The following is a 13025-nucleotide window of genomic DNA, read 5'->3' as shown; positions in this document are numbered from 1 at the left end:
AAATGATCAAACAAACAAATAAACAAATGAATGAGTGAGTTAATGATCGAACAAACAAATAAACAAATGAATGAGTGAGTAAATGATCGAACAAACAAATAAACAAATGAATGAGTGAGTAAATGATTGAACAAACAAATGAATGAATGAATGAATGAACGAACAGTTACACCCTTCTCCCTCTGCCCGGTGATTCTGGTAGCCGTGTTATAGACCCTACTGTCTGTAGTGTCTCAGCTGGTGCATTATGGGAAATATGTTTTGGGGTGTTAGTAACGTCTTACTGTCTATGAGCAAGTGAGCCAGTGTTCAGTCAGAACACACCGATGATTATTATACTGATGATGATGATGATGATGATGGTTTTTTATAACAAACACGTGAGTCGAGAAAGAATCAAATCTTCACCTGCTGTGAGAAGAAACGTGGACGTGGTACATCTGAAGAGTAAAGACACTTTTACTGCAAACGGCATGGTTACTGTTGGCTGGCCTTACACACACTTCTAGCACACTGTGTGTGTGTGTGTGTGTGTGTGTGTGTGTGTGTGTGTGTGTGTGTGTGTGCTTGTGTGTGTGAGATCTGCATGGATTTTTTACTGTCGACTGTTGTGCCCATGGGACCAGATGTCACTACCGCTCTCTCAATCGTTCCTGATTCTCTCTCTCTCTCTCTTTCTCCATCTCTCTCTCTCTCTCTCTCTCTCTCTCTCTCTCTCTCTCTCTCTCTCTCTCGCTCTTTCTCTCTCCGGTTCCGCAGAGCAGCAGATGGAGAGATATTTTTTTCTTTTTTGTTTTCTATCTAACTCCTCATCACAACCAAGAGGTCACGTGCGATCAACAGGGGTCGCTTTGATCTTTTTGCTTCCATTGTTCTTAGGAGTCTTTCTTACACCAGTGAGGAACGAAAAAAAAAAAAGCATGTCGTTTACCTCGAGCAAAACTTGTCTACTGTACGATTCACGGCTCGCTGCTCGACTTACCCGGAGCAGCTCTGGATCCGGGTCTGCGCTCGGGTGTATTATTTCATTAAGAGCTTTTCTGCCCAGAGGGGGGATTTGGGGATGAACCTCCAGGATGTGTGTGACAAGGTCGTGAACTCTGACAAATCTCTGCCTGGTCCTGAGCGACCACAACACACACGCACGTACACACACACACACGCCGTCAGAGGCGTCGAGAGATCAGACGTCCGATGAGAACCGAGAAGAGGTGCAGAGGAGGATGGACGTGGAGAAAAGAAAAAAAGGAGGAGTGTATTAAAGAGAGAGGGAAGCACTTAGGGTGGAGGAGGGTGGGGGTGGAATAGGGGGGGTGGTAGAATAGGGGGGTGGTGGAGGTGGGGGGTGGAAGCCAGTTAGACAGAATTCGGCATTGTTCGGGCCGAGAGCTTGCCGTTCTGTTGATCCCGACTGATCCAAAGAAACAAAACTGCATTGTTCCTCGCAGATGGAAGCGAGTGTCGCCAAGGTAACCGGATTAATCTCTTTCTCTTTTCTCTGCTTCCTCCGGTGGAGAGGGCTAATCGCGGCGCGCCATTCACGCCAAAGCCGGGCCTCAAAGCCCGGGCCTCTAACTAGCCTTCTAATTAGCCGCAATTACAATGAAGACAACATGATGAGATAATAGAAATTTGCAAAATAATGACATACCACGGCAAAATATTCCTCCTCCTAAGCAGCGCTGCTTTTTTTCCCCTCTCGCCCCGTTGTGTGTGTGTGTGCGTCTCGACGCAGCCACAATGAACCGGGCCCTTTTTTTTAACATTTTTTTAAAGCCGAAGGGGCAGAATGGTGCTGCATTCGGAGGCACAGAACCCCATTGTCAACCTCCTCCTTTTTTCCCCTCAATCAACAGCCCATTGTCTGGTTTCTTAAATAAAAATGACTCCAATGCAGGCGCACATAATGATCTGCTTCTCACCAGCATGTGAAACACACACACACACACACACACACATCACATCACATGCTATCGGATACCTGTATGTATACACAGCTAGAACAGAGACAGAGAGAGAGAGAGGGAGAGAGAGCGAGAGAGAGAGAGAGAGAGAAAGAGAGAAAGAGAGAGAGAGAGAGAGTTTAATTTAGATTTAAATTAGCATCCTTTCTAACATTGGCAATCGTAGCTAACAGTTTTAATCCCACTCTGTCTACAATAGTTGCCTCCTAGATATCTTGACTAAATTGCTAGCAAAATATAAAAATAATGAAATGCTATAGCTAAACTGATATTGTGAGGTAATAAATATGTCCAGGAGACAGTTAAAGTGCATAATTCCGACTTCCAACAAGGAATTTGGAACAGGAGTTTAGCTTATCCTTAGCGTTTGATGTCACGTCAGAATGCCGCTCTAGCTAGCGCTGCACTACCTTAAAAGAGTTTCTAGTGGGGTTTTTACTTCAGATAAATGAACATTAGCACACATTAGCTGGTTAAGATCATAACTGAAGGTTGGTGGGTTGAAAAAGGAAATAAACTTATCATCTGTAACATTAGCTGGTTAGCTTGTTAATACGAACAATGTCACAAACGAATCAGAGTTTCTAAACAAATCTTTAAATTGAATGAATCTTTCTCATTCGCGTCCACATACTGACTCGTGTTTGTTCTTCACTTAAATCCTGCTGGTGCGAAACACGTGAATTCCTCCGACAGCTTTTTCAAGTGAACTTCAAGTGCGGTATCAAGGGATCGAAACGATGACAATCACAATATCTAAAACACGCTCACTAAAGGGTAACTGAATGAATCGGTCATTTTGGTTTAGATTAATCAAACGATTCGAATCGTTTAGATGAATCAAATTTATTTGTTCTATTTTCATGTGGAATCTTTTCTTGCGTTTTTTTCCTCACTTTGTATCTGGTAACCTGATAGTACAGACTTCACTGAGATCTGAGATCTAATGCTGTTTTAAAGCCCCGTCAGAAATATATCGTAATTACGAGGTGAAATTTCACCAACACCGGAAACGTGTCGAAATTTTGAGCGACTCTCAGGTAGTTTTCGAGTGTAATACAAAATACAATAAAAATTCCGCAGACCATCTGTTAAACTCTTTCTTTTTGTTCACTTATAGAACAAATTGCAAAAGAATTGTAAAGAATTGTAGTGAGAATTTTTTTTAAAAATCTGTAATTTATTTATTTATTTATTTATTTATTTATTTATTTTTGCCAAAATTACCAATCTAACACGAGTATCTCCTCCTGGTGTTTACACAGCCCTCTTGATCGTGGATGAGCGTTAAGGAAGACGCTAACGTTTAGCTCCCAGGACTTGTGAGGTCTGAAGGATCTGCGTTTACATTAGCACGTATTAAACAGCATGAAGGAGGAATCAATCCGTCGTTTGAAGTCTCTCACCGTCGTTAAGCCGAGCCGCATTCATTAAAACACACGTATTCTACTCAAAAGCAGCCGCGCTTGTCTTCCTTCCCCCTTGTTTTTTGGTGTCATACCTTATTAGGAAGTTTTCCTCACATTCACAGATGAAATAAACAAGATCACATTTAGCATGTTTGTTATCAGTCTGAGGTGAGGAGCTAATGAGGTAAAACGGCAGAGGACTGTAGCTGCTGTACCTCAGTGCTGTTTTGATATCAGGTTGTTATAATGTTTGTTTTCTTGAATGGTTTCTTCTTCTTTTTATTATTATTGATGTCATTATCTTTTAGACATAAATGTCAAGCCCAGATTTTTAAAGATGTTTGCTTATGACAACAGTGAGGGCTAATTAAAGACGAGGAATGTCACTGTTGCTGACGCCGTCGTGACAAACCGTCACGTGTAGTGACACGATTCAGCGCAGTGGCGTTTACACAAAAAATAAATAACGTCTTCAGTTCACTTCATTAGTCTCTCACAAAGGCTGAGGATTGTTCAGTAATCTACAGTTTCCCACTGAGCAGGAATTAATGCTGTATCTGCTAAAGTAAATATACAAATCTCCACAACAGTTACTGTTCAGTGTAGTGTGTGTGCGTGTGTGTGTGTGTGTGTGTGTGTGTGTGTGTTAAAAAAAACACGCTGTGCAGTTACAGGAAAATAATCAACACCATCAGCATGACTTTATGTAATACATTACTCTGACTTTGTGTAATTGTTTCTGCATTGTGTATTACACTTACACTTTGTTTTGTACCTCACTACACTAACACGGTGTGTACCTCACTACACTAACACTGTGTGTACCTCACTACATTAACAGTGTGTACCTCACTACACTAACATTGTGTGTACCTCACTACATTAATACAGTGTGTACCACACTACATTAACACAGTGTGTACCTCACTACATTAACAGTGTGTACCTCACTACACTAACACTGTGTACCTCACTACATTAACAGTGTGTACCTCACTACACTAACACTGTGTGTACCTCACTACATTAACACAGTGTGTACCTCACTACATTAATACAGTGTGTACCTCACTACATTAACACAGTGTGTACCTCACTACACTAACACTGTGTACCTCACTACATTAACAGTGTGTACCTCACTACACTAACACTGTGTGTACCTCACTACATTAACACAGTGTGTACCTCACTACATTAACAGTGTGTACCTCACTACACTAACACTGTTTGTACCTCACTACATTAACACAGTGTGTACCTCACTACATTAACAGTGTGTACCTCACTACACTAACACTGTGTGTACCTCACTACATTAACACAGTGTGTACCTCACTACATTAACAGTGTGTACCTCAACACAGTGTGTACCTCACTACACTATCACTGTGTGTACTGTGATTAGGTTTTTTTTTAGTTTTTTTTTTACTACTTGTGTGTTATACTAAAGCTTTCTGTGCAGTTTGTATGCTTCTTGTATTACTCTAATGCTAAGTACACAAATGATGCGTGTCCGTGTGTGTCTGTTTATGTGTCTGTTTATGTGTCTGTTTGTGTGTGTGTGTGTGTGTGTGTGTGTATGTATGTGAGTGAGAGACAGGTGAAATGACATGAAGTAGAACAGGACAGAAGTCCAAGACAAACTCCAGCTCCCAAAATTCCCAGCGCGACTCACCTGTCTTCAGATTCTGCCGTCTTCATTCCCCTTCGGTGTGTGTGAGTGTGTGTTGAACAGCAGGATGAGTCTGCAAACACAGTCGTTAAAAAAGGATGAGGTTTAGTGTGTGTGTGTGTGTGTGTGTGTGTGTGTGTGTGTGTCTGTGGGTTAATTTGTGTGACTTGGTGAGTGTGGGATGATTATGAGATGAAAGGTGTGATGTGCGCGACGCGTAATGAGACTGCAGGGTGATTAATACTGACACTGTGAGCTGCCTCTAATTACTTTAATTCAATCAGTCCTATTCCATACACACACACACACACACACACACACACACACACACACACACACACACAGACACACACTTGTCTTGCCTTCCTATGGGGACCTTCTATCGCCCCAAAATCTAACCCTAACCGTAACCTCATTCAACATACTGTGGTTCATTTTTGTAAAAAAAAAAAAGATCTCACTTTCTGTTGTCTAAGATCTAACTCTAATCTTAACCTCAGTTAAGACTGTGGTTGTAGTTGTTTTTGGGAACAATAACAAACAAACCAACAAATAGTTTTACTCATGAGGATCAGGCAAATGTCAGAAATTCCTAACGCGGTGCAAAGATGTACACACACTCCACAAGAGAGGGTACTGTAAACCCAAATAAACCCAAACCAGTCCTAAGCCTAGACCTGCCCCATCCAGTGATGACACAACGAGACTCCCCCAAAACTCGTTGCAGTTGTCCAAAGAGAAACCAAAAGCACTCCGTCACCCCCCCAACCTTAAACACAACCCCGCCATCGTCCTCCTACAATCTGCCCTAATTAACCAAAGCCCATTGACTGACGACCTTGTAACCGAACGGCGTTCTGCGATACACTTTGCTTTGTTTCACGTGGGATCAGAAAGGAAGTTGCAGCCAATTATCATAATTAAGCCGCTTGATTTGTTCTCTGGCCTGTGGGAAAGCATGGCTCTCGTTAGCTAAATGCCTCTGGAACATATTCGGGGTTTGTCGCCGTCGGGGTCGTAAACGGCGTGTAGGTATGTTTACTGTGACGAATTTGTCTTTTTTTTTTTTCGGAACCGTTTTCTTACGTTTTCAATTCATCTGCTGTTCATTCAGCTCAGGAAGAGAGATGAATAGCTCTCCATTCAGGACCTACGTGGAGACATCAAGCCTCGCTGATAAGAGTGTGAGCTGAACCGTGTGTGTGTGTGTGTGTGTGTGTGTTTTGTCTCAGAGTGGCTTCTTATCTTCCTCTCTGTTCGACAGGACACAGTTCTTGTAAGTAAGTGTAGGTGGGTTCCTATGTGCAAAGGGTGTGGGGGTATTGTGTCAGTATGTGTGTGTGTGTGTGCATGTGTGTGTGTGTGCATGTGTGTGTGTTGAAGGTAAGGCTGAGACGGAGGACGAGAAAGGCTCTTTGTAAAGGGGTGGGGTGGGGGGTGGGGGGTGGGGGGGTGTTCAAGACCAGAGGAAAGGGGCTGAGGTGGAGGGGAGGCGAGGCCTCCAGGATAATGAACTTCATTGTGTTTTGTTTGAGGAATGAGTCGAGGTATGGTTCAAATCAATTCCCCACACCCTGCCATTGTCCCCACCCTGCCACCCCCACCTACCACCATTGGTACACTCCTCCCACCCCCCACTACCTAGCTTGTACTCAAAGTAAAAAATCGTAGTTAAATAAAAGGAAGAAAGTGCGTAATACCTCAGCTAGACCTCAACCTCAACCTCAACCTCAACACTGCCTTAATTAGAACAGACTCAAACAGAGGGCCAGTAAATAAGTACAGAATCCACGCTCAAGCTTGGAAATGGACATGAGGAGGACTCGACAGTCAAAGGGCAGAGACTGAGAGATTAAAAGCTGCCTCGAGAAGCCGGCAGACCGACCACACACACACACACACACACACACAGAGCCTCACCTGGCAGGCAGCTTGCTAAGAGGGGGTAAGTAGGGAGGGGGAGGTGTGTGAACGAGAAGCTTCGGATTGACTACGTTTAATTAGTGTCAGTGGATCGGTCCCAGTGGAGTCGACTAATTAAAGTCTAACGCGTAGATGTAATTACCTGCAAGCACTGAACATGTTTCATTTAACACGAACCTCCTGTTTGAAATGGCGCTGCTCCTACGCACCGAGCAGGTACAGCCTGCTAGCGATCATACAGCTTGCGTGACGCAGCAACTCCAGAAGCCGAGGAAGAAAAAAAAACGCCTGGTGTTTCAGCTTTCTTTTAACTATAAAATGAGCTCCACAAGGGGGCCAAGACTTTTACCTCATGTCTGCATGAGCAGCTAATGAATTAGTATCATTACAGGCACAAGTACAAGGGTTCTTCTGTGTGTGTGTGTGTGTGTGTGTGTGTGTGTGTGTGTGTAGACCTGAATTCAAATTCAAATTTGATTTATCACCAACAAGGATGAGATGTAGGGAAATGAGTTTTTTTTTTTTTTGACTGTGCGTGAAAAAGCAAATAAACTAAAATACATAAAATAAAATACAAATATAAAAAATTTAAAAATTAAAATATTAAAATGAATTAAAAATGAATAGAAATCACACAAAATTAGAACAAAATAAAGTAAAAGAAAAAATATTTGAAATAAAATGAAAATACTTAATATATTAAATTTAAATGATATAAATCAAATTAAAATAGAAAAAAAATAGCTGCATTTAAATAAAAATTAAATTAAATTAAATTAAAAACTTGCACAAGGAAATATATATATATATATATATATATATATATATATATATATATAAAACATTAAAATAAATATAAATATGGATCAGCTACAGAACAGAATGAGTGTATAACATAAAAAATCCTGGCTGAAGAATCTATGACAGTGTGCATTACAGTGTGCTGGAGTTCAGTGGCGTCCGATCAAAGATCGACCGAATAAACCATGAGAACGAGTGAGGTGTGAGGATCTCCTGGACCGGACACACACCAGTGTTATTTAGATATTTATTCCTCTTGATATTTTCAGTCTACTTTGGTTTGATTGCTGTCATTAATCGTGTGTCGAGACGACGGTCGTTTCAGGTTCATCTGTTGGTTACGTTACGACGTATACGAAGTATCATGAGGTGTCAAATGATGGTGAGAGTATGAGAACGAGCGAATTCTGAACCTATCCCTTTCAGCACCAGCAAACCGAAGAGAACCAAAACCTAGAAGCTGAGGACAATGAAACAGGACCTAGACTGCGCCCCTGAGTGCCCCCACTGATCTCGCTATTACTGGACCACTTTTCCCAGCAGTCAATGGTACAGACGGACCTCTGAGCTCGCTCTGAGCGCAGCAGTGCCTCTCCTCAGTACAGTCACTCTGTGGTCGCGTCACATCATTTAAAAGTTCATTTTAATTGATTTCCACCCCGGGAACATGCTTTTCTGCTCAATGGATGCCTTTTTCTCTCTCCACGTAACGCACTCTCTGACTGTTTTTTTTTTCCCCTGCTGCTGTGAGAGAGTGTGTGGATGTGTGTACATCTAAGTGCGCTTTTTTTTATCCTTTCCCTTTCTCTTTTTCTTTGGGTTTTGTCGAAAGTGCATTAGCTTCCAAACAGAGTAATGTGCGTTCGATTGTGAATCGATAGCACTCACCTCCCTGCAAGTAGACATGGAGGGTTGGGAAGGGGAGAGTGTGTTTGTAAACAGTGCCATGGCAACCGTGGCGACTGTGAAACAGGAGCATTACCTTGAGGAAAAACGTTGCTGCTTTCGGGTTCGGGTCGGACCGATGTTGAAACTACTTACATGCACGTAATAAGAGGAGAAAACATTTTCTTATTGAGAATAGAGACAAAAAGACGTGAACAATCTGTGTGTGTGTGAGAGAGAGAGAGAGAGAGAGAGAGAGAGATGAGAAACAGTGATCTCCAGGTCATCAGTGCGCTCTTTATCTTACTTTTCTTTCCGCTTTTGTCCTATTCAAGAGAGAAAAAAAGCCAATGAGCTTTTTACGTGTTTGAACTCTAACAATAAGGCCATTGTCATCCTCTAGCGGTCATGTGCAACGAGACGGCGATGTTTAGAGCTGATTAAAACACATGACACTGCATGACATTAGCTGAGTGCTGCGTTCTCTTAGGAAGATCAAAAGAAAGTACGAGCGCCTTTGACTATCCTTTATGTTCTTTTAAGCTCTTAAATAAAAAAATGGTTCCTTGGAGCTCTATACAGATCCCCGGGGTTCCATATGCGCTCGGCCAATTTACACGTTTTAAAAAAGAAAGGTTCTGTGTAGAACCCTCTGAGAACGATGAAGCTTTTATGTATTAAACCGGTTCAATCATTCAACGAATGGATAGGGTGTCATTACTTTTGGAATTGCGTCTCTATGTACATGAAGGACACGTCTCTGAAAATAGATTGAATAGTAAAGAAAAAAAAAACCATGAAATCGATCGATACTATCAAAGTTACTGTTATCAATTCTGTAGAAAGTTTTTGAACACAACGTTGTTGAGATGAATTTATACTGTGATCTGGTAGGAAGCATAAAAGAAGGAAGGAAGGAAGGAAGGAAGGAAGGAAGGAAGGAACGAACGAACAAAGGAGGGAGAGAGGAAGGAAGGAAGGAAGGAAGGAAGGAAAGAAGATTCTACATAGAAGAAGAACTAACTTGGATTCAAAGAACCCCGTTATATACAGTAAAGAACCATTTTTTGGGTTCCATCCTTTATTAAACACTCACAAAGAACCAAACAGGGTTATTTTTCCCAGTGATGCCACATAATAACCTCAAAAGAACCTTTCAGAAAAACCTTTCTTTTACTTGGTGCCTGAAAGAAATGTTTTAGAGTCTAAAGAACCTTTTATTTCTAAAGTACCTTTTGAGCAAAGAAAAGTTCTATGGAAGTTAAAGGTTCTTTATAGAACCACACACCCTGACAAGGAACCATTGAAGAACCATTAGAAGTGTTCTATAAGACAGAGCTACAGACTGAAGTGTTGTTCTGCAGGTTGTGTCTCAGCTACGTTTATGAAAACAATCTCCGTGTAATGAGAGTGATGTAGCCGAGGACCGACGTTACCGAGCTGCTACATCCGGAACATTCCAGTGATAGTGGTCGGGTTCTTATGCTTGTTCGTGTTTAAATACAGATGGCGTCATTGTGTTACCTGCCAACTAACTGGTGACGATCTGACGAAGAAATGTCTGCGGCTGGTCATCATATAAATGACACGTTCTCCTTGAGATTGACATTTTGTATGAATTTATTACGCGAGTTCCAGCATATGGAGTCACACAAAAGCACATCCATCATGGCTCCTAAAAGGTGGTATGTGTCTTCCCCCTGGGCCACAATGTGCATTTCTCCAAACTGCACAAACAAGTCATAAAAATACCAGAGGGACACTGAAATCCCCGTCCTCACCCCCCACCCCATCGCGGCTCCTGCACTCTCCAATTCTTTGTGACAAAGAATTCCATTCAACGCTGAGTGACTTCTCTTATGACGCATGGACCGACTTAACGCACAATAGCCATTGGGGAAACAAAAGGCAGATTATTAAGTTGGTTGGGGGGAAAAAAGGGGGAGATGACAGGAAAGAGAAGGAGAGAGAAAGAGCGAGAGAGAGAGAGAGAGCGAGAAGGAGAGATAGAGCCAAAGAGAGAGCGAGACAAAAGACAAAACGTGGCAGTTCACCATGGGCAGTCACACATCTGGTGACCATGTGTGGCTAAGATTGAGTGCTAATGATGGTCTTCCTGAACTCTCCACAATTAGCTAGACCCAGGGCAATACCATCTCTCCTCCAAGACCTAAAAAGAGGAGGAGGAGGAGAGAGAGGAGAAGGAGGAAGAGGAGGAGGAGGGACAGGATTTTTAAGGGGGTTTGGGGGTGGTTGGGTTTTATGGGCAAAACTACTACATAATGATTCAAAGCAACCATTGAGGAAAATCACACCTACAAACAAAAGACGGAGCTTCTCTGGCATCTATAGAGCTTTGAAGGTTACACTCTCTTTGGCTCTGTTGCTCATTCTCTTCTTTCTATCAACACCAATCTGCTATTGTCCATAACACTTAATATGTGCGTCATAAGATCTACAAATTTGCTTTGTTAGATCTCACTCTTAAAGGTTATTATGGTCCATATCTTTTATAAATGCCCATGTCAGGTGACACATGAGCTTCTGGGTTCGATCCTGAGCTCGGGTTGCTATCGTTGTAAATCTAGAGGTTCTCCCAGTGTCTCTGTAGGTTTCCTCTGAGGTTCTCTGGGTTTCTCTCATGGTCAAAAAGATGTGAATGAGTGTGTGAGTGGTGTCATGGAATGAGGTGGTGTTCCATACGGGGTTTGTTCTCACTATAGACTCCAGACTCTAAGCAGGATTAATGCTTACTGACGAACGAACAAACGAACGAATGAATGATAATCGCAATTGATAATAATTCTGACAAAGCGACAAGAATTTTTGCTGTTTTTTTTCTTTCTCTCTTAGCAAAGAATCTTATCTCTGTGGTGTTATTCAGGCGTGAACAATGGTGCAGAAGGTAGCAGCTGTGGGTTGAAACGTGAGCCCAAATGTTAAGAAAAATTAATTTGTCGAATCGAGCGTGATCGTCCGGGTCCCTTCCCTGGTGCACTCTCTGCGGCCTTGATTCGTCGGGGGCTGCTGTACACGGTCAAGGTCTTTTGCGAGGGTTTTTGCGCTGGAAGCAATTACCAGAGCTGAGAAGTTGTCGGAGAAGTGTGGGTGGCTTTGTTCGTCGGAGATTGGCTCCATTGGTGCCGCTATTGATGTGAGGCGCAGATTTCTGAAAGGTGTCAACTGAGCCGACCCCAGGAGGTGCAAACATGGAAAAAGTTTCAGCAAACAATTTGCTTCAGATGGGAAGGTCTCGTCGTACGCTCGGAAACCTGTTGTGTAACTGCGCGTTATATAAAATGAATAGAGGGCTCAGGACAATTTAGAAAAGAAAAAAGTATCTTTCCATCTGCGAGACGGTACTCTGGCAAGAACAGATGGAAATAAAGAAAGAAAGGAGAACGAGATCAATAAAAAAATGCGCTTCGTCCTCTTTTAGGCCGTTTCGAACAGATACCTCCACCATCTTGGTCCAAAAGGATACAAGCAAAAGGGATCTGCAGAAAAAAACGAAACTTTGGGAAAAAGTGAAAAAAAAACAAAAAACGTCGGTGTAGCTGAAACCTGGGAGTGTTTTTTTTTCTTAAACGCTGGAAAAAATTCCCAGATGTAGAAAGGCAGCATTGTTAGCACAGCGTGTAAACCCTGTAAGCTCTGACAGTTCCTCAACCTCAGTTACATCATTCCGATTCATAGCTGGTCTGAATGAAAGACTTTTATGTGTTTATCTTAACCGTTTTTATTCGTCTGCATTTTGTTTGTTTTATTTCCTAATAAATCACTCATTTGTTTGTTTTATTTCCTAAGTAATTTAAATCTCCACAACCGTCACCAGACAGTAAGAATGAACAAACCAAACAGACATTGTCTTTGTCCTGTAATATAAACAAATTATATTCCTCCAATTCTAGTAAGAAATAGTAATTAGCAAGTGGGGAAAAGAGGTGGGGCCAGGAGACACATCTAATTTGCATAATGATGTATGCCAATTTTGGCAGATAAAGCAAAAAAAAAAATCATTGCATACGATATGTTTATCTGTTTATTTATAGCTTCTACATTCGATCCGTTCTGGTTTTTATTACGTTTGAATTTTTACTCATTATCTCAAATAATTTAAATTTTTCATTTAAAAATTCTGAGTTGTTATTTCAAAAAGGGGTGGGGTCTGAGGGCTTTAAAATTTGCATAATCATGCATATTGACAGATCTTAGAATTTCTGATTTCAAAAATTGAAGTAAAAAAATTTCTCAGGTATAAAAAAGTAATTGAAAAATCTAAATTGAAAATTTTTCTAATTGAAAAATTTTGCCTGAAGTTCTTATATAATGACAATACAATTGTTTTTAAAGACAAACAAAAAACAA

General features: G+C 41.5%; 1 protein-coding gene across 1 annotated transcript in view; it reads right to left on the bottom strand.

The window, feature by feature from the left end:
* The window catches only part of sox5 (SRY-box transcription factor 5), a 217087-nt gene that overhangs the window by 125816 nt on the left and 78246 nt on the right, over positions 1-13025 (bottom strand). Inside the window, exon 5 of the mRNA XM_060889028.1 lies at positions 5052-5121. Within this exon, the coding sequence (XP_060745011.1) occupies positions 5052-5077 (26 nt within the window). The 5' untranslated portion in view covers positions 5078-5121. The remainder of the gene's footprint in view (positions 1-5051; positions 5122-13025) is intronic.

Source organism: Tachysurus vachellii, chromosome 16 (assembly GCF_030014155.1).
Source record: "Tachysurus vachellii isolate PV-2020 chromosome 16, HZAU_Pvac_v1, whole genome shotgun sequence".
In the NCBI taxonomy this organism is placed as follows: domain Eukaryota; kingdom Metazoa; phylum Chordata; class Actinopteri; order Siluriformes; family Bagridae; genus Tachysurus; species Tachysurus vachellii.
This window is presented reverse-complemented; position numbering and strand designations above follow the sequence as displayed.